We start from the raw sequence: 21444 nt of genomic DNA, 5'->3' as shown, positions 1-21444 counted from the left end.
TGCAGGCCTGGCTTGGTTGGCCTGAGGAAGTGCGCGCACGCGCGTGGCTTGCTTCAAGCCCAAGTCAGTTAGCTTCTTGTTGGTTGTTGTAACCGTTTGTACCCTTTGTGCTTTGGCTATATAATGCCTTGCACTAGTCTAATAACATCAGAGATTCCATTTGCCTCCACATTTTGTATTTATATTTCCAAACTATATAATAATGGAAAAAATGTAAAGAATAGAAAATGGAAATTTAACTCGTTTTTTCTATACAATTGGTAATGATTATTTTGAATGGACAATTAGTAATGATTAAACACTTGTCATAATGTCATGCTAACATAATAATTGGAGAGTTGTTTAAGCACCAAGACAAAGTAAGCAAGAGCATTTCATCAATCGTTACTTGGTAAGTGGTGATTGACGCTGAATTTGGTAGGGAGAATCATGGTTTGATCTCCCGCAACTGCGATTGGTTTGATCTTCCACTTGATGCCAGAACTGATCCCGAACCAAATTAAACCGGTGGTAAAAGTCAAAAAAAAAAAAAGTAAGCAACAACATCATGTATACGTCAGATTTAAAGGCGTAGTATATCTCCAATAGTGTGGTTTTTATAAGCTTTCCATTTCCAGCAATTGAACCACCACAACTTCCAACTCCTCATTAGAATTTTTTATAAATTAAGGGAAAAAAAAAATCACAAGCTAGCAAAATATTGTTGCTCTTGAGATGCTTTGTACGTAGGTATTTAAAAGAAATGCTTTGTAGCTTTGCAATAATAATATTGTCCCTTTTATAATAATTTTCTTAAAAGAAATGATGTATCCATATGTCACAAACAATAACTCACGAAGAACAAAACGAATAACTTTCATGCACTTTATGAAGATATATTAAATAACAACTTTACATAGATGTTAGTTTACTAGGGAAAACCCCTCTCTCTTGTAAGCAGCCCTTTTAATTTAAACCCTAGTTTATTCTTTCACACCATCATATCATATCATAATAATAACTAGACGGCCGCCCGTGCGTTGCACGGGTTCGGCGGAACATGATTTGTATACCAATCATAGTTGCTATGAGCCGAGGTAGTTAGTCATAAGCATATGCAAATTCCTTAGGGGGAGTATCATTTATATACCAATCATGGATGCTATTAGCCGCGGAAGTTAGTCATGAACATGCGGAAATTAATCAAGGGGGGCATCATTTACATCGCAATTGAAATAGTCTCATGTCGCAATTAAAACAAAGTAAAGTAAGTACATATTCATATAAGAAAACAACAAAAACAAATTAAAGGTCAATTGGATCACAAGAAATGGAACCAACACGGACATCCTTTTTGTTGTGGACCATTTGTTCCTTCATTAGTTTACTAAATGTGGCTTGTTGAACAGCAAAATATGACTCCTAAACAATAGCTTCTTGTGAACAATGTTGCTTCCATTGAATACACGTTGGAGGTATCGGACAACCATCCTTCAACTTGACATAGACATAATGACCGGGAATAGCTCCAAGACAAATAATCAGCGAATAAGGTGTTGGTTAATGTCTGTGAGGAAATATTATGGTTCAAACATACACCATACCAGTCCCTTGGCTTGACACATAGTAACCAACTCTCGGCAAAACAGAGTTGGGTCCATTCTTGCAAAGCAAAGGCAACCCCAAAATTGAACCTTGCCACCATCAATCATTTTCTACAAAATAAGAGGTTTACACTACTCAGAAATCTAACCATTAGCAGGGGAAAGAAAACTATCTATCATTGAAAGCATAAATTGGACGAATAGTGTGGTCAACAATCTAACCATTGTCATAAGAACATAATCTTATACATGATATTGAAAACATAAATAAGAGGTTTACACTAATCATAAAAATCTATCCATTAGAAGGGGAAAGAAAACTATCTATCATTGAAAGCATAAAATGGACTAATAGTTCGGTCAACAATCTAACCATTGTCATAGGAACAGAATCTAATACATGATATTGAAAAATATTAGTTGAGATTGTAACATGTTTACATAAGATCTAATACACATTTCCAAGAACACGAGTATAAATAAAAGAAAAAAAATAGATTCATCATTTTACATTAGAAATCATATTCCACTGACCCATCCGAGGGTCAAGTTTTGATTCTCCACCAGTTCCATGATATTTGAGCTGCAGTCAAAAGATAAAATTAAATATCGCATATCATGATAATTTCAAAACTTTATTAAGCATGAACTATGCATATACCGTTGGGGGTGTCAAAACACGGGCATCAACCAGAGCAAGATCCTCTCTTACATTGATTCCAAACTCCTTCACAACCTTGTATGAGTTGAAGCGGTGCTGCTTTACGATCTACCAAGAAATGATATGACAATTATGAAGGGGAAAAAAGCATGCACACAACCACAACCTCAATAAAAACATAACTTTGATAAAAGAACCATCAATATATTATACATCATACATTTTTAATATCTTGTTCTCTCTGATGAGGACGCTGGCAGGTAGCCCTTAGAAGATTGGTTACTTGCTCTTCATTCAATCTTTTGGAGTACCGCTGTCCAGACTCAATTTGGCAAAGCTACAACGAATGAAACACAACAGATTTGAGGTCTAGTCTAACCGAACATTGCAAAAAACATCAGGCAGAACATTAATATATAGACAAAAAAAGAAGTGAAAAAAACACCTTCATTGGAAAATACATAGGTCTTGTGTCACTTTCAGATTGGATAGCAGGAAGAAGTGGATACTTCTGCTGAAATTTTTTATAGATGATTCAAATTTCATACCTGATTTGATTTTTTCAAGTGACTCATATAAGGCACTCTATTGAAGTAGTACAATAGAAGAGAGCAAACTGTGAGTACTCATAATGGACCAATAAGCCTTTCTTTATTTGTAATTGTAGTTATGCACAGACATGAATCATGATAATAATTGTCAAATTTCAAAGTTCAGACACACATACCATTAGGTTCCCAACTTCGCTGATCAGAACATGGTGTCCAAGAAGAAGCAGGGACCAAAGGTTCCTGCCATAAATCTTTTGGTTCACGTTTGGTCTGCACCATTACACAAAACAGTTACTGAAAATCAAAAATTTTGCAATGGCAAACTATTGAAAATGGTTTGGATTTCGCGAACTTGGTGAGTTGGAATTGAACAATAGAATACAAATTTTCAATTTCCAAAGCCCCCAACAAAGATACATTGTATCATTAAAGAACCAATCATAGTGCTGCATATAGTATAACATGTTAAAATTGAAAACAATTTAAAGTGAAATAGAAAGGAGTAATCACTATCCCATCTAACAGTTCCTTTCCAATTTTCATCGGTGGCAAATCTAACAATCTATCAAACTCCACAATAAAAAAAAATCTAAATATCGATCTATATCTACAGGCCATTTATTCATACCATTCGATCCGCCAACAAATAAGTCCCCGAGTCAGCAATGGCCGCACATCCATCAGCACAATATCCTAAATGACAATAAGAAAACGTCAAACCAATGAAATTAAAGCTAAGATCAATTTATGAAATATTAGGAAAATAAAGTGGAATTTATGCTTATAGCAATCTACACATACCAGTGGATTTACCATTAATAATTACATCTCCCATATCAAACTGAAAAGAAAAACAAAAAAAAAAAGGTTACGAAAAAGAATACTATACATGGAAAAAATTATATGTAGTAATTAACATGCCAATATCCTTTTCTTGCTCAAAAAATAAACAAATCAAACGTCTCAGAAATAATCTCCATTGAAATAACACAAGGGCCAAGTCCACTATCAGTTTCAAAATCACAATCACATAGTTTAAAGCAAGAAATTAAAAAACTCGATAGCTTTTTTCAAATATACACTTTTCACATAGTTTAAGTGCCACTCATTTTCATCCCCACATTCACAAACATGACATATTAAAGGACACGGAACACACCTTTCTTGCAGTCAAACTCGTGTTGGTAAACAATCTACAAATGCGCCAAAGTAAATGTTTAGACTTTGGTGGAGCTTGAATTTTCCATAATGGGAACCATTCCACACAGAAACACAGCATGGTGATGTACCAATGTCAATTCCAATTGCAAACAGTTAATTTGTCTCAAGTTTGTGCACCTAAATCCAATGCACTTTGAAAAAGAGCAACTATGTTGAAAAATGAGTAACGAATATCATGTATTCTATGGTCAGTATTTGCATTCCATTATTCTCTTGAATTCTATTTGCCCGTAAATTCTTTATACAAAGAACAAAATTTGAGACTAACCACTGCAGGCCTAGAAAGAGCGTGCCCCTCGGGTCCAGTTATTCCAAGCTCTATCATCTTCCTTTGCCCTTCAATCACAGCGTCTCCATTTTCTGCATGGACCATGGCTAAGGCACCAAGAGACTTGCACTTTTTAAATCCTTCCAGAAGACGTACATCATTGACCATAGCAAATCCTTTGTACACCAAGAAAAACTTGAAAGAGTTGATACCTGCAATTAGAAAGCATAGATGTAGCCACTACTTGAAATATTTCATAGGGTCATTGCCTCATAAATCATAACCAACTAAATTATTAAAAATATGCAGAGAGGAAATTTAATATAACATTTCTCCTTGACCATGAGCTCCATTTCTCTCGAAACAGTTTCATCCCATTTGGTAACAGCCATATGGAAACCATAATCCATGTAAGACTTCTTTGCCTTCTTTTCGTAGGCTTCAAAACCGGCCTTTAAACTCCCATTAGTTGGAAAAATAAAGACAATGTGCATTGTCGTCCCACCAGCCAATGCTGCGGCCTGGCCACTGAAGAAGTCATCCACTGATACAGTGTTCATAAACTCAAACTCCAGATGAGGATGAGGATCAATGCCTCCTGTTAGTAAACAAAAAGTTGCATTCCTAAATGTAAGCATCCATATGCAAAAGGATATTTTAGGAACATTCATACACAAAATAGACTATTAAGAACTATTATTAAGAGTCTTGTAAGTACAGTCAGATGGTAAAACTTAAAAGGCTGCAGAGACATTTGATATGCTAGAGTATGGTTCAAAACGAAAATTCCCTACTTCCCATCACTTGGTGTGTGTGAGTTTCGCCGCAAATTCTTCAGTATCAAAGAAGAACTACTATTAAGAAGGCCCTGAGATTAAAGGTCAAAAAAGATCTAACCTGGCATAACAAACTTGCCGGTGGCATCTATGACACGAACATCATCTCCAACCTAGCAATGGAAATTACAAATCATATGGTATAAAGCAACAACTGATGAATTCTCCATGGCAGTTCCACTGCAAGATGCCACATTAGAGGCAGGTTCTGTCACCCTGCATTTAAAAGACAAGAAAGTTGAGAATTTTCTACCAAAACAATATGATAGCAGATGATGATTAACAGCTAGCTACTCAGTTATCATTCCTTTGTTTGAAAAATTCATTTATGTATGTTAACACTAATTAAGCACTCCTCTAAAATCACACAATCATTTCATAATAGATGCAAGGTTAAGAACATAGAGCATAATAAGGAAAAACTTTGTAAATCAAGAACCATACATCTGAAATAAATTATGCAAACTATCTTTCGATATTGTCCACAGACGATTAAAAATCTCATTATCTAATATGCATTTCATACTAAGAAGTTCCTGAATATTTCCATACAAGTTTTTCCTAATTAAAAATTCCTCTAAAATCACACTATCATTGCATAATAGATACAATACCTTTGATGTTGTAAAATATTACACAGAGTGGAACCTATAAATTGTAAAATATTAGTTTTCATTATTATTAAAATAAAGAAGACTATATATGAAAATGGTTTTAAGTTATAGTTCGCAACCGCAATTGAAGCCGCAATATAAAGGATATTCAGGTGTCTGCAACATTATCGCGGCCGGAACTTTGACAGCATCAACCACATTTTTCCACTATATAAAAGTCCGCAGCGAAACCGCAACTGTGACCATAAGTGAAATTTAAAACCAAAGTATCGATAATTTACATTTAGATGGTGAGAGTATATTTACCACAAACATTGCAATTTGAGTAGCAGAGCCCAATGCAACAACTAAGGAAATGTCCTGCAGCCATGAAAGTACATCAGTCTCATTCTCATAACCAATTTAATCAAACAAAATCAGAACTAAATGCATGTTTAGAAAACGATGAATTAGATTAAATCATAACCGTAATTCTGTTAAAGCTCAAAATGTAGTTTTTGCGAGGATTATGCCGGGCAATGACACACAATAATTTGTCAAACTCATGGTAAATTCAGATATAATGAATTCATCACTCCAACCTAAATATCAGAAAGAAAAACACACTCCAATGACAATAACCTTTTTTACTGCCAATCTTTGTGAATCTCTTCGAGTAATCTCTGCTAATCTCTGCTTTCTACACAAAATTAATTCCACATTATAATAAACTCAAAATTTAAACAAAAAAATTATCATCAATTAGTTAGTATACAATGTGAATTTGTGATAGAATGAAAACGAAATTGAATACCTGAAGCGCAACCTCAATATCGGCGTCGACTACAGCGTAGAGTGCGTCCTATGAACATGGTGATAACTGATAACCGAAAACAATGCAAGATCATCAATTAAGTCTATAAATTAACATATCTTAAAGGTAGGTCTACATAACAATAACATGCTTACTAATCTCTTTGAATAGTGAGTAGTGTAATCAAATCAACACAAAAACCAATAACTGATAACCGAAAACAATGCAAGATCATCAATTAAGTCTATAAATTAACATATCTTAAAGGTAGGTCTACATAACAATAACATGCTTACTAATCTCTTTGAATAGTGAGTAGTGTAATCAAATCAACACAAAAACCACCGCTAGCAACTCCAGTTTATCCTAAATTCCACAACATATAGTCATTTCAATCATGCTAAGGGCTTGTTTAAATCATTAATTAGTTCAATTATAGAGTTATCCTAATTAATCCTAAAAATCCTAAGTTAACATGCATCATGAATTTGGGGAAAAGCTAATAAAGCTACTCTATTAAGTGAGAGTTTACCTAAAGGAACCCACCAGATTTAACAACAGTACGGCGTTATTTCGCAAGCCTAAAACCATCCTTTTGTTCCGCTCGAGTACCCAAACCTGTAGTCCTCAAAACACCAATTTGACAGCTTCAGTACCTCAACTTCAAACGCGTCCCTAGACCTCATTTCCTAATAAAAAATTATGAAATTGGCGTCACAACGACCGGAATTGAGTTAGCTAACCACAGAAACAAACGGCATCTCAATCAGAGTTACGAGGAGTGAGAATTTACCTTTTTAGTGGAGCCTTGTCCTAGAACACGGGTTTAACCCAAACTTCTTCAAAAATCACCGATCAAAATTCCAAAGCTTGCATCTTGTACCCATGTTCATTGCTTCTGATATATTCCTAGAGAATCTCAATTCCATTAAACTCACATGCAATTTACCAAATGAGAAGAAGTGAAAAATGGTGTTTTGGATTTTAACTTGAATAGAAGAAGGAAAAAAAGTTTATGGTTCTTACCTATAACTTCTCTGTAAAACTTGAACACCATCAGAACCTCACACATGCAATCAAGTTCATAATTGAGTTCTTAAAATGTGATGAACACATCAAGAATTCAAAGGAAATCCATGGATGTTTGATATAAAATTACCCTTACCTTGGAGCTTGAGATGAGAGGAACCTATTTATGGAATTGCATGTTGATTTAAGATGAAAGTTTGGTGGTGTTTGGCTTGATGATGATGAACACGAGAGAGGGTGAGAGCACGATAGAGAGATAGTGAGAGAGAGAGATCGTACTGAGAGAGAAAAGAGAGAAGAGAGAGAAAAAAACTTCACAAATGAAAAAAAATTGGGAAAAGACAAATATATATCCCACTAGGCCCAATGTATGTGTTTCATATAGCAGGCCTGCATGTGTTCCATATAGCAGGCCATGTGTAAGCTTATGCTCCTCAACATGTGGTTTGCTAAGGCTATAGATATCAATCAACTATTGAATAGAAACTAGACGGCTGCCCGTGCGTTGCACGGGTTCGGCGGAACATGATTTATATACCAATCATGGTTGCTATGAGCCAAGGAAGCTAGTCATAAGCATATGGAAATTCCTTAGGGGGAGTATCATTTATATATCAATCATGGATGCTATGAGCCGAAGAAGCTAGTCATAAGCATACGAAAATTACTTCGGGGAAGCATCATTTATATATCAATCATGGATGTAAAGGATATGGTGCAATATGGATATATCATGTAGTGTAATAAAGCACAAATTATGATAGGTTAGCACAAAAAAAGTACAAACCATTGTTGATAATTATGTCGCGAAAACTAAAAATTTAGATAAGCGGCATGCAGAAATTACAAACTTTTGTATCAGGAACGCATAAAAATTACGAATCTATGTGAATGTTCAAATATCGAAGTATCATGAAACTTATATGACGCAGAGATTAAGAAACTCTCAATTAGAAGATGACCTAAAGCACAAAAATTAAGAAACTCTATTAGAATGATACAAAAATTACGAACCATTGTGGATACTTGTGTCGAATAAAAATTATAAATCTCATCTCTCTATTAAAAGAAATTCTATAAGTGGCGCGCATAGATCATAAATGTCTATATTGTAAGCACAAAAAAATTACGAACCATTGTGGATAGTTGTGGCGTGAAAACTAAAAAATCATATTCGCGACGCGCAGAAATTACAAACCTTTGTCGTATCAAGAAGACATAAAAATTACGAATCTATGTGAATGTTAAAATAGCGTAGTATCATGAAACTCTATATGGCGCAGAGATTAAGAAACACTCTATTAGAGGAGAGATTAAGAAACACTCTATTAGAGGCTGACCTAAAGCGCAAAATTTAAGAAACTCTAGCAGCGCGCATAAATTATAAACCTCACTATTAGAAGGATACAAAATTATCACAAAAAAAAGGATACAAAAATTACGAATCTATATCGATACTCGGAGGGATCCCTTAACCATGGCTCCTTGATCCTTGTAGCTCATATGCTCCTTGATCAAGGAACACCATTTATATGTCAATCATGGATGTTGTAGATCATGGTAAATAAAAATATTTGTGTCAAAATATCATTCCTCTTGTTGATTACTGATTTCTGCCGCAGAATCTAATTGCCCACCTTTATCGGGGATCACGTTCTTGTGCAGTCAAAACTTTCTCGTATTTATATAGTCGGTCATATGCAGCCGCTCGATTAAGATCAAACAGTTTAAAACCACCTACGGGTTTGGAGGAATTAAATGGAATTAAACGGGCTAAGCAGTTATTTGAGAAATCAAGCATAAAATAAAAGAGCATACAAAATTGATTATAAACTTTCTAAGGCTACATCATTGAGCAATTTGAACACAATGATTAGATAATCGAACGATAGTTTGAAGAAGTGAAATCAAAGTCCAAATTATACAAACAAAATAATGACGATAGGGTTAAGTAACAAAGGCCTACATGAAGTGATGTTCGGCTTGATAAGAAGCCTTGTGTCCGCCATAATAAAACGAATCAAGTGAAGCATCACACAAAATTTTATAGTAAAGCTTTCAAGACTCGTGACATCTATAAAATTAAATTTTTGTCTAAGAGTACACTTAATTTAAATTTCTCATGAGTAGTACGTTAAGATGATGACATTAAAAATCATTCATATAATCATTGATAATAGGATAGAGAAGTACATTGTATAATCGATACATCCGAAAGAGTAAATAAACTTAAAAACCAAATCAAGAAACTGGTCAATACACCAGCATGATGCAAAAAAAAAAAAAACTATAGCATCTCCCATTCCTCACATTTTCTCAACACCAGCAAAGCCACCACAATCTGTGCTTTGGCAAAAGTGACAAAATTCCAATAAAACTAATGCATATCTCCAACTTGAAAATTGCTTAAGGCTTCATAGCAAGCACCCTGCAGAAAATCAATACAACAATCAACAAAAATCATAAGAATCCATTTTCTATTTCAACTAATTTTATAACTCTTTCTAAACCACTAAAGGGTAAGCTGCATACAACCTATATTTCAGTTTGAATGAAATTTAGAGTGAAATTACAAACACTACAAATGAACCAAAAATACATCCTAATTCATGTAACATTAAGTACATATAACATTACAACCGAAATCATCAAATACACTTATATTCTTCCATGCTTGCAATACACTGTCATCTCCAAATACAAATCTCATAAGAAGGCCACTTGTAGCATACAAATCAACACCAAAGCCTTAGTATCCAAAGATGCAAACATAATGTATCATTTTATTTCATTCTAAGCATATATGTGCCAATTACGTAAAAATCTTATTTCTAAGAAAAAATAGTCTGAAACCTTGTTTCTATACAATAAACAATGGTAATGAAATATTATAAATTTAATGGCTTTCTCTGCACATTACTTACAAAACTTCTTTCAACTGCTTCAAGCTGATCACACCATATGAATACTTGGAGTCAGCAACATTAGGTGAGTCTTTTTGATGGCCTGCATCCTGCTGCCCTGCATCATCATGGCCTACATCCCGCTGCCATCGTGTTAAAGCATCGTCATCTAGTGGTGACTGCACAACTGATGCATGTGCATGCTTAGCCGCCTGTCAGCTTATGCTGCAACACTTGGAATTTGGTCTACTTTCAACTTTCAAGTAAGAACAACTTTACAAATTAAATTCACTCAAAATCGAATTTTGTAGCCACATAACAAAACTTAAGTGAAATTGAAAACAAAAATGAGAGTTTTAAAATGCATACATGTTGCAAATGGTACAGTGTCCTCAAAAATATCTGTTGTAAAGAAAGTAAATGAAAATCTTTCAAAATGAGCATTTAACTTCAATATAGAACCAAATTAAAAAGACAAAGTCTTCTTTGGAGATCCAATCAAAATCTAAGACCATTATGTTTCCTCTCAACTCCAATACCTTATTTGGACTTGAGATCTTGATGTGATGCTAGTTTGCTCATTCACTATAAAAACGAAAGTGCATTTTAGAGTATTGGGTCTCTCCTTTCCGATTTATTCAGTAACCATCTAAATAACACAACTTCCTTAACTGCCTAATAATATAACAATTGCAGCGTATAATATAATAACAATACTAATAAGAGATCTAACCGAGATTCATTATGCAACGTCTTCTTACTTTTAGATTTGATGATGAGTCCCAAATCACTTATATCTGCTACATATTTCTTGTATGCTTCTACTACCTCTGATTTTTTTTTCCTATACATTATTTTTGTCTCTACATAAGCCAATGATTCATTTGATCATTCTAAATATGCAGCAGTTCAGGAAGAAAACCATGGCAGGATTCTTCAGGCAAATTGAAATCCTCATGATGTGTTTGCTGCATAAATTGAAATCCACCAGTATATAAGAATTAGTACATCTAAGCTTGACTATCAAAACACTACCGAAGGGAGAACATAAATCCTAAGTTTTTCCTATCTTATTATCTGTTTAGACTTCATAACTGACTAAATTCAAAAGGTCAACAAATTATCAGTGCTAGATCAGCAACTAAAAATCACCAAGACCAGACATATTCAGGTGCAGTCAAATAAATCAGAAGATAAATCCTTCTACCTACATCCTAAGCACAATATAATGTATGGGAATGCATATATATTTTTTAATTTTGAACTCTAGAGCACCAGATGACATCTTATTCAGAGGCAGGAGAGTACCTCAGATATTTCGTACCCTACGTTTCAAACGTAAACGACCTCTGAAGGTTCGGTCATCGCAAACTAACCTGTAAATAGCAGATAAAAGATTAACAGGACAAAAATCATATCCAACCTTCTTGTTATAAAAAACAATTGGATTAAGGAAAATCATATCCAACCTTGCAAGAACAACAAAAATACAACTTGATAATTTAAATGACATGTGAATATTTCACGGCCCTTATTTGGATCTGCTTTAAAATCACTTGATAATTTCAAAAAATATTGATCATCAAGGACATATATACCAGCAATTGAGTCCAAATTTAGACAATTCAAATGGTGTAAAATTTAGAGAAACATAGTATACACAAACACATGTTGCAAAATAGACAAAAGCATAGTATTCTATACACATGCTACAACAAACTTACTCAAAGAGATCATTGTTGCAGGCACATGAACATAAAGATACATATACATCTTCTTTCCTCCAGAGTTCTGTATTAGATTTAAACAATAATAGAAGGTGATCTGCAATTTAGAGAAGAAAAAAAATGATTAAGAAAGTGATTTAAACAATAATAAGACACAATTTCATGGAAGATTTCAAACATGCAATATCAAAATATGAAGAATTGAAATTTAAAATTTCAACCAATATATAAGATTATGGAACATCTTAGGAATTTTATGGGATGATGCTTCCTTTTAATCTGTCAGACCAAAAGCAACTTCCTTTCCTAAATCAAATGGATCATGAATATGGACAGGGATCATAACAACAAAGAAAGATGTTCAAACCTTGGTTCCAATGACGGCAATAGCAAAGGTAATAAGGCAACCGCGACCTTTACCGCAATCACTTCTTAAAACCTTGATTTAAAACTCATTGTTATATACAACACTATGAATACAAACAAATAAACAATCATAATAAATATCACTTATTTCAACAAAAGATATTAAAAATGAAAGCTTTACCATTCCAGGAAACTGGTACTTCCTCTCGAAATAGGTTTCTTGAATCTCTGCGTTTACAATTGTATACATAAATCATGAATATCTGTTGTTGTTTTTTAAGTCATGGATCAAAGTGAACCACACATTTATTTAATTGTTTCTATCAATGTTCAACAGGAAGTGAAATCACTTGATTTAAGGTAAACAATTGCTTTTATATGTATATTCATGCACAGTCCATACTCTCTTACTTGAGCAAAACATGAAAACTCAAAACTCACTTTCACTTCTAATTTATCTAATTTTCACTCTTGCCTCTTATGAGGATCATATTGTAAGAGATGCAAGAAGAAATACTACCTCTTATAACATATGATAAAAAACCTTCTAAAATAGTTTTTATATGCATAAATGGATATGAAAGAGTATTAATGTTATCGCACTTACAAGGGCTTATACTGGTAATTAAACTCTTCTACATCAAATCCAAATAGGCTCATATATATATATATATATATGATAAACACTTATTCAATAAGTGATTAACTAAGCTGTTTATAAAAAAGAATTCCAAATAGATCTAAACATTTTTGTAGAATTACCTCAATTGTATCCACCACATATTCAGACAACAAAGCAATGAAAACAGTCATTCCATCCAACCAACCAAATGCACTCCAGAATCCAATCACGGCATCTTCTTCTGCCTCCATGTTTTCACCTTCACCTTCCTGTCCAAACATTAAAATTCAAAAATTTCATAATTAAGAAACATATATCTTCAGCTTCCAAAAATTTCATGATACTTCATTCTTTAAGGCTTGATATAAACTCAACATGAATACTTCAAGAGATAAATGAATTTATAGGTTATAAGATTAAATTGATTAATGCCTAAAAAAAGATTAAACCTTTATAATGAGTGACCAAACATGATATGCTGGGTAATGGTACAAAAATCACTTTAATCTAATAACCATCAAATAAAAAATAGGATATTGTGTCCTTGCCCCCTAAGAAGAGAAGAGAACTAATGGTTATTATTCAAGTAACCGAAAATCATATAATAACTATACCACTAAATACACATAAACTAATATTTATCATATCTTTGCACTAATAAGGCATGTTTTGAAAGAAATATAAAAAAAGTTGTTTGGTGTGGTGATGCAAAACTAACATATTTGTTTATATCACTCTAATCATCATTATATTAGAAAATGTTTAAAGAATTATACAAAAAGGCTATGAAAACATGAATGTAAATGTAATAAACCACTTCTTCTTCTATCTCACCTTCTATTTCTATTGAAGCAATGCAAGAGTTATAATCTCATTCAAGTAATTCTCCATCTAGTATACATTAGTATATTGGATTCCTCCTTAACAACAAATTGATACAAAAATAGATTTGTAGTACAAAGATAAATAAGCAAAATTCATAAATGATATGATTTGAAACTACACTTCGATGAAGAAACATGAAAATAATTATCATTAGCAAAACAATTAAGCTCTTACACGGTTTGTCTGACTTTTTCGAGCAGTAAAGGATCCAACTTTCGAAATCAACAAAATCTCTGCATTTAAAGAAACAACAAAATCATCATGATGAACAATAAACCCCAATAATGAACAATTTAAATTTTAAAAATGGATGAAAATGTATGGAATTCTTGTTTGAAGAAGAAACTGAGGCAAAAAGGTATAGATCCTGTAACTCATAAACCATTATCTGATATTGAGAATAATAATGGAGAAGAAAATTCAAATGCAAAGAGTCAAGAAAAAGCAGCAGAGTTATTATTATCATCAAATGAATTGAATCTTTTGAAATCAGAAAGTTCAAAATCAGATGCAGCTTCTAATTATGAGCAAAGAACATCACCAAAAGAATATGCATTAGAAATTGAAGGTTCTTGCAACAAAGATTTTTTCATTGACAGGTTCATTAGTACTACTCCTCATCATCATCACAATCACAATACAAATTCTCAAGATCTGATGGGAAATTTTCCAATTCAGATGAGTTATTCAAACACTGAAAATGATTGTTTACCAAATGATTCAAACAATCATAATCATAATTGGTTTAACCAAACTGGAAAAACATTTGATATGAATTCTAATGAATTTCATTTCAATTCCAACACAACAACTATGTTTCTTCCAAATTCTTTTGATATTCATTCTGACAATGTTTCTACTGAGATGAGAACTTACCAAACCAAACCCGAATTTGTGAACCTTCAGAGCCCATGATAGAATTTCCTTCTCTGTAGAGATCCTGAAATCAGTTTCATAACCAAAACAAAAAATTCAAAAAAAAAAAATTAAATTGAAAAGTGATAAAGATGGAGCAATTCAGCGAATAAAGAAAATGGAAGAGAGATGAGATTAATTCAGTAACCTGAGTTTATTGACATCCAAATACCCAATTTCATCGACAATTTCAAAGAACAAAATTTGAGGAATTGAAATTTGGGGGTTGGGGTTGATGATTTTCGGCCCATCTGAGAGGAGGAAGAAGTTTTGCGTGAAAGAGGTTTTTGGGTGAGTTGAATTGGGTTTGATTTGGGGTTTTCCGGTGGCGGTGGCGGTGGCCGGGTGGCTGCCGGAATCAGAGAGAAAAGAGAGAAGAGAGTGAGAGAGCGCGTGAGAGAGCGCATGAGAGAGAAGAGAGAGAAAGAATTTGATAAAAAAAATCTGACAGAGAGAAATATATACCTATATGGGCCTCAATGCATGTGTTCCATTTGTTACCATTACTGAATGAATAGAAGCTTGTATGTGTTAGATCTCATTTGTCTAGATGAAATGTCAAACCCAGCCAATTGTTTGGATAAACCATCAAATAAACCAGCCATCATATCAGCCAATTGTTTTGGAATACTACTTTAGGAGAATGGTCCACACAAGATATTTGGCAAATAATTAGTGGATGAATGTGATTTGCTAAGCTTATAGATGTCTATTGCTAATTGGTCAATCCATTAGGATTTTGAATTAGGGTTTCCCAATCTATAATCTTTTATGTATATTATAGATTATAGATTATAGATTATAGATTAGGGTTTGCAATTAGGGTTGCATATTTTACCATCTTTTATATATATATATATATATATATATATATATATATATATATAGATAAATAAGGTGGTTTGAAATCATCCCTCTATAAGTATCATTTTCTTCTTTTCCTTTTACTTAAATAGTTAATTTTCACATATATTGATTTTTTTTAATCGTTATTTTGAAATCTTAGCGTGGCGTTATTTTCTTATTTGTCTTGGTACAATGTTATTTAATTTACATTTTTGTCTTGTTGTAGTGTTTTTCCAATTAAGTTTAATAGATTAATTTTGAAAGTCACCAATGACTTTGAAAGCCACTAAAATTACCTATCCAAAGTAGTAGATATTTTTGACGTCACTTAAGCGTTGTTCTCATTTCACTGAAAATGATTTTAAAAAATTTAGTAATTTGTTTTTAGAGATTATAAAAAATTTAAAGTTACTTTTTGTTTGTTTACTTTTAGATAAATTATTTATAAAAAAAATGAGCTCCTACACATAAATTCTTTAGTTTAAAAAAAATAGATTCCAAAAAAGCTATTAGGTTTAACTTTTTATTCTGGAGTTAATAATATTTTGTTTTTCTAAAAAATCATAACAAATGATAAAATAGATTTTTTTAAGGAAAAAAAATCTAAAAAAATGCACCCTAAATCACATAAGAAAACATTTTTTCACTTGTAATGTTTTATGTTATGGTGAGTTTGTTAATAAAAAATTGTCTCGTAAGTGTAGCTTAAATGGTAGCTACCCGAAATATTATTGGAGTGGCCGAAATTTGAACTCCGAATTCCACATTTCCTCTACATTTAAATGTGTGAGAGTTTAGCCACTAACTACTTAAAAAAATCTTTTATAGGAAAAATGAATAAAATATATGTTGGTTCGAAATTAAATTAAATTAAACAACCGCGATCAACCAAATTAATATTAGGTTTGTCAAAAACAAGGCAAACAATAATATTATTACTTTCCCTTCGTCAAAAAAATAATAATATTATTTTCCCATTCCAAAGCAGTTTGATCAAAGCCATCTTTAATCAAAATCAAATATTCTATCTAGCATAGTACAGTATAGCTTAACAAAACAATAAGTTATTGAAACAATTACTATTTTATGGAACCCATTTAACTTTCATTCATTAGAAACCCATATATAACACAATTACATAAGAGAATCTCATAATGTATGTTTGGATGTTTGACAAAATTATGAATGTATCACGATGATTTTATTGAATTAAAACATGTCAATTTTTTAAAAAATCACAGTGACACATCATAATTATCCCAAACTCACATTTAATCCAAACGTGCACATATATATAATTAATAAGCTCATAAACAATACACTTTCTTCAAATGGAAAAACCAATTATTGTAATATATAATAAGAAGAAAAACTAGTTTCTGAACATGAATGACATAGAATTAAAAAGTTATTGACTTAAGGTGGGAGATTCTACTTTAGTCGACGGTAGTCCAAGTCATGTCATTCTCAAAGATCCAATGACACACTTCAATTCGACCTGGACCAGACCCAAGAGCCATGAATGCACCGTGGCTGGGGCTCCAAGCGGTTGTATCCAAGTGACAAATAGCAACACCATGGTTAATCTTGACCTTAGACGCAGGGTCCAAAAGATCAGCCTCATAAACTCGAACCTTCGGGACAGAGTGACAGTAGTACAACAAATAAGGAAATAAGCTCTGATGACACGACACCGATTCAGTTACTTTCCCCCCATTTATCCCTCTAACCTGACCAACCATAACATTCTTTCCTGACCCATTCACACTCTCAGTGGACCTAACCGTAACATTGTGCCCCAAAACTGAAGTTGCAAAGTCAATCATATCCTCAAGCGAACCAACACAACGCTTTGTCTCACCCATACTCGGCGCCCTCTCACATTCACTCAAAGACTCCACAATCATCTTATCCATAGACGAATTGTCAGACACCTTAAACACTTGCTTCAACTTAGAAGACGCAAAGGGCAATTTGGTCAAAATAGTACGAGGCAAAAATGCCCTTTGTGGCAATTTATCCTTGATATCAGGCATAGGCATAACCACACCTTGTTTCAACATCTTTTCGCGGAAAAACTTACCGGGTTGAACCCATTTTTTTACCAAACTACTACCACTGTCACTAACAGAATTAGTGGAAGAAGAAGAAGCATTAGTATACTTAGCAAAAGAAATCCCTTTTTTATCATAATCCTTGAAAGTGTTATTAACACCATAACCGGTAAAAGTTACCTTATGATCTGCATCAGCACCTTTAGCATACCCTTTGAAAGTGTCGGTTCCTTCGTTAAATGATTTTCCATAGTTATCAAAATCAACCTGGGTCCCACCTGTTGAGTCCTTAGCATAAGAACTAAACGAATCAGCACCAACATTAGATTGATCTCTATAATTAGAGAATTTTTCAACCCCACCTAAACTTCCTCTAGCGTAATTTTTGAAATTTTCAGTTGGATTATTCATATTAACGCCGTAATTAACGAACGTGTCTTCATCACCTGTACCTTTATCCGCGTAACTCGAAAAACCTGACGATGCAACGTTAGAGTTCGTTCCGTATTCCGTGAAACGGTTTTGAGCACCGGCGGAGTCTTTGCCGTAATTTCCGAAACTCTGATCGCCGGCGTTTCCGTTTTCACTGTAACTGTTGAACGATTGTTCTCTTCCGGCGGTTGAGACGGAGTAAGTTGTGAAACGGAGGTTCGGGACGTTGGTGTTTTCAGCGTATTCTTTGAATTCGCCGGAGCCACCAGCGGCGCCGGAACCGTAGGTGTTGAATTTCTGATCAGCGACGTTGGTTTCGATAGCGTAGTTTGTGAAACTATCGTTATGACCGGCGGAACTCCGGCTGTATTGCCGGAATTCGTTTACCGGATTGCTATCGAAACCGTTGGAGTAGTTTTTGAACGAGTCAATTCCTCCAGGTCTTTCTGTTCCGTAATTGGTGAAATTCTGAGCGTCGTTGTAGACGGAGAATTCTCCATCCTGAGTGTGTTTTGTTAGGCTAGGATTTACTTCAGGGAAACAGAGGAGGTGTGCGGCGGAACAGAACTCCGGCAGCTTTGTGGAGAGTGTGTTGGCGACCGCGTGTTTTGCGAAGGCCGATGCATCGGCCGCGCTAAGTGGCGAGGCCTTGGAGAGAATGAAAGATGGCTTTGGTAAGTTGTTTTTGATGACTCTGTCCCAATAGCGAATTACAAATGCCTTTGGAGTGAATGGATTTTGGTTTTGGTTTTTGTCTCCTGCATGATCCACTGCTAAACCAACCTGCATTGATATATATATATATATATATATATATATTAATACATAGTAATGAAATTAAAATTATTACACATATTTAAATAATTCAAGATATATTGAAATTATAACTAAGTTTTGGTAAATTTTAGTGTTAATTGTTTGTTAGTTTTTGATTGATTTTGCATAATGTGTTTAGGAATGAAATAATTATTTGACATAAGAATGATGAGTGCTTACAGTGAGTGTGGAAAGAAGGATATAAGAGAGAAAAAGGGAGTGTCTATGCATTTTGATATAATAATCTAATGATTTTTTAATTATGTTTCTTTAGTAGTGGCTTCTCATTGAGAGCAGAAAGAAGAAAAAATGAAGGGAGAGGGTTGAGAATGGTGGTGATTACAGTGTGTGTATGCACTAATTTATAGTGGTTCTCCTGTGCTCTAAGATGTACGTAAGTAAGAATCGAATTTTATTTTCTGTCGTTTAATGCACAAAATAGGATAAAAACATTGTATGGTAACAGAATATTATAGGGACTGAGATTGTCCTTTTCATTCACGTATTAGACGATCTCGGCCGTAGAAATATAATCAACCGGTTCTGATTAATCTGATTTTATTTAACTACTTTTTTCAAAGTTTTAATTTCAACCGTTAAATTCTGATCGCACTGGCATTAGCAGTTAATGCGATAACTAGTTAATGCAGTATTGACGTTCAATTCATTTCCATATAATAAGATCATCTCCAATAGTGTAGTACCTATTAGGTACTCATGGTACTTATTAGGTACTATCATTAGAGCACAACTTCTCAAATAAGCACTCTCTCTCTCATAGTACTTAATAGGATTTGTTGGACCAATTTATAAAGATGTAGAGTTATTGATGAGATGTGAAGTTATTTGTGGGACCCTTTAGAATTTTTTAAGAGGTGCTGGGTCGAAGAGATTGAGTACTTATTATGTACTATTATTAAAAAATTATAAACGAGTGATGTGTACACGCGGAACCCACTTAGGTACCCAAAATTAGATTTCTCCATTGTGGATACTCTAATGATAGGATGAATATTTTTTGATGAGTGAAATGCCAAATACCCGTGAAATTTCAGAATTCGTCAAATACCGTTAAAATTTGAAAATTGTCAAAAATACCCATAAATTTGTCAAACATATAATAAATACCTCATGCTCTATTTACTCCGTCCATTGTGATAACATGACCGTTAACTGCATATATGGCATCTGCCAACGTAACACATGAGATAATTGATCAGGATACACTTCGCAGGGGTCATTGACTAAAATTTCCAAAACTAGGGGGTTAATTGACTGAAATTTAATTTGCATAAAAAGAAAGAGAGGGGGAGAGAGTGAGAGAGAGAGAGGGAGCTAGAGATTGAGGGGCATAGAGAGGGGGGAAGGCAGAGGGAGAGGGAGAGTGTTAGAGATAGGGAAAGTTAGAGAGACAAAAAGAAAGGGAAAGCGGTTACAATAGTCACAAATGTTATTAAATTCCAATATTGATTTGAATATTTTACAAAGTTGTTGTTTTTGTAATTGTTCTCCCTCTCTTTTAACATCTCTCTATCCCCCTCTCTTTCTAACTCTCTCTACCTGCATCTCTCCCTCCCCAAATCTCCCTCTCTCTCTCTCTGTGCCTCTCTCTCACTCTCTCCCCTATCCGTCTCATTCTTTTTATGCAAATTAAATTTCAATCAATTAATCCTCTGATTTTGCAAATTTGAGTCAATGACCCATTGTGATGTGTATCCTGATCTAATTTAATTTTAGTAAAGACTCTAACTATGTGAAACAAAAAAAAAATATATAGGGACTAAAAATATAATAAAAATTAAGTAAAATTTAGAAGGTCCACATTTTGTAGGGAGGAAAAACATATTTAAACCATTATAATATTCGTGTGTATAATTTTTACTTTTCATATTACAAAATGTAGTAGGCTATCTATGAAAAGTTGATAATAAAGGAACCTAGTAAATTGCCTAGGGGTTGGTTTTTGAATTATGGATACTTCATTTATTCACTTTTAAGATGAAATTCTAGTCACTAAGTTACCTGACCAAATAAAATTGTATAGGGTTTATATTTACTTTAGCGATAAAATATTTCTTCAAATACGAATTATCATTAAGGACGAAGAGATCGAATTTTTTTGTGTTAACTTTTTCTCAGAGATTAGGAAACGATAATTCAGAGTTAAATAGGAAAATTAATTACTAAAATCTAGGTAAGCAAAATCTACAGGTTAAGAATTATTCTATCAAAAGTCGAACTCGAATTCTCCTGAGTCCTGAATGATTCGTTCTTTAGTCTCTCCTTTACGCCGCTGGCTTGTTTTTGTTTTAAGTTTAGGTG

The 21444-nt window shown here is 33.6% G+C and overlaps 3 protein-coding genes and 1 long non-coding RNA gene across 33 annotated transcripts; all 4 read right to left on the bottom strand.

Moving 5' to 3' along the window:
* Positions 1-2327: 2327 nt before the first annotated feature.
* Positions 2328-5290, bottom strand: LOC123922978 (dihydropyrimidinase-like). The gene is made up of 8 exons (XM_045975630.1): positions 5276-5290; positions 5182-5233; positions 4613-4882; positions 4285-4496; positions 2972-3065; positions 2690-2792; positions 2465-2581; positions 2328-2352 (listed from the first exon to the last, which is right to left on the bottom strand). The coding sequence occupies exons 1-6, from the start codon at positions 5288-5290 to the stop codon at positions 2692-2694; spliced, it is 744 nt and encodes a 247-aa protein (XP_045831586.1). The 3' UTR covers positions 2328-2352; positions 2465-2581; positions 2690-2691.
* Positions 5291-5774: 484 nt separating this feature from the next.
* On the bottom strand, positions 5775-7686 carry LOC123920350. Its single transcript, XR_006813607.1, has 7 exons — positions 7554-7686; positions 7321-7425; positions 7074-7216; positions 6528-6593; positions 6356-6413; positions 6041-6094; positions 5775-5970 (listed from the first exon to the last, which is right to left on the bottom strand). It is a non-coding gene; the product is annotated as an uncharacterized LOC123920350 (long non-coding RNA).
* A 2010-nt stretch (positions 7687-9696) lies between these two features.
* Positions 9697-15529, bottom strand: LOC123921435 (vacuolar cation/proton exchanger 3-like). Of its 30 annotated transcripts, none has more exons than XR_006814078.1 (12): positions 15123-15391; positions 14936-14999; positions 14234-14292; positions 13315-13443; positions 12734-12780; positions 12554-12625; positions 12184-12283; positions 11768-11835; positions 11193-11427; positions 10829-10861; positions 10481-10715; positions 9697-9984 (listed from the first exon to the last, which is right to left on the bottom strand). XR_006814078.1 is itself a non-coding variant. In XM_045973976.1 (6 exons), the coding sequence occupies exons 2-5, from the start codon at positions 14970-14972 to the stop codon at positions 12730-12732; spliced, it is 276 nt and encodes a 91-aa protein (XP_045829932.1). In that variant the 5' UTR covers positions 14973-14999; positions 15123-15404; the 3' UTR covers positions 9697-9984; positions 10481-12729. The 30 variants fall into 30 exon arrangements, 2 of the variants coding, with proteins under 2 accessions (XP_045829932.1, XP_045829933.1); XR_006814082.1 differs by having other exon boundaries at positions 10481-10692; XR_006814084.1 differs by having other exon boundaries at positions 10481-10684.
* A 1373-nt stretch (positions 15530-16902) lies between these two features.
* LOC123924359 (polygalacturonase non-catalytic subunit AroGP2-like) lies at positions 16903-19562 on the bottom strand. The gene is made up of 2 exons (XM_045977220.1): positions 19303-19562; positions 16903-19089 (listed from the first exon to the last, which is right to left on the bottom strand). Exons 1-2 carry the CDS (start codon positions 19351-19353, stop codon positions 17257-17259), a joined length of 1884 nt encoding a protein of 627 aa, XP_045833176.1. The 5' UTR covers positions 19354-19562; the 3' UTR covers positions 16903-17256.
* Positions 19563-21444: the final 1882 nt, after the last annotated feature.

The sequence above is a fragment of the Trifolium pratense genome, linkage group LG4, assembly GCF_020283565.1.
Source record: "Trifolium pratense cultivar HEN17-A07 linkage group LG4, ARS_RC_1.1, whole genome shotgun sequence".
NCBI classification, from domain to species: domain Eukaryota; kingdom Viridiplantae; phylum Streptophyta; class Magnoliopsida; order Fabales; family Fabaceae; genus Trifolium; species Trifolium pratense.
The sequence above is the reverse complement of the archived record's forward strand: the minus strand, read 5'-3'. Positions and strand labels throughout refer to the sequence as shown.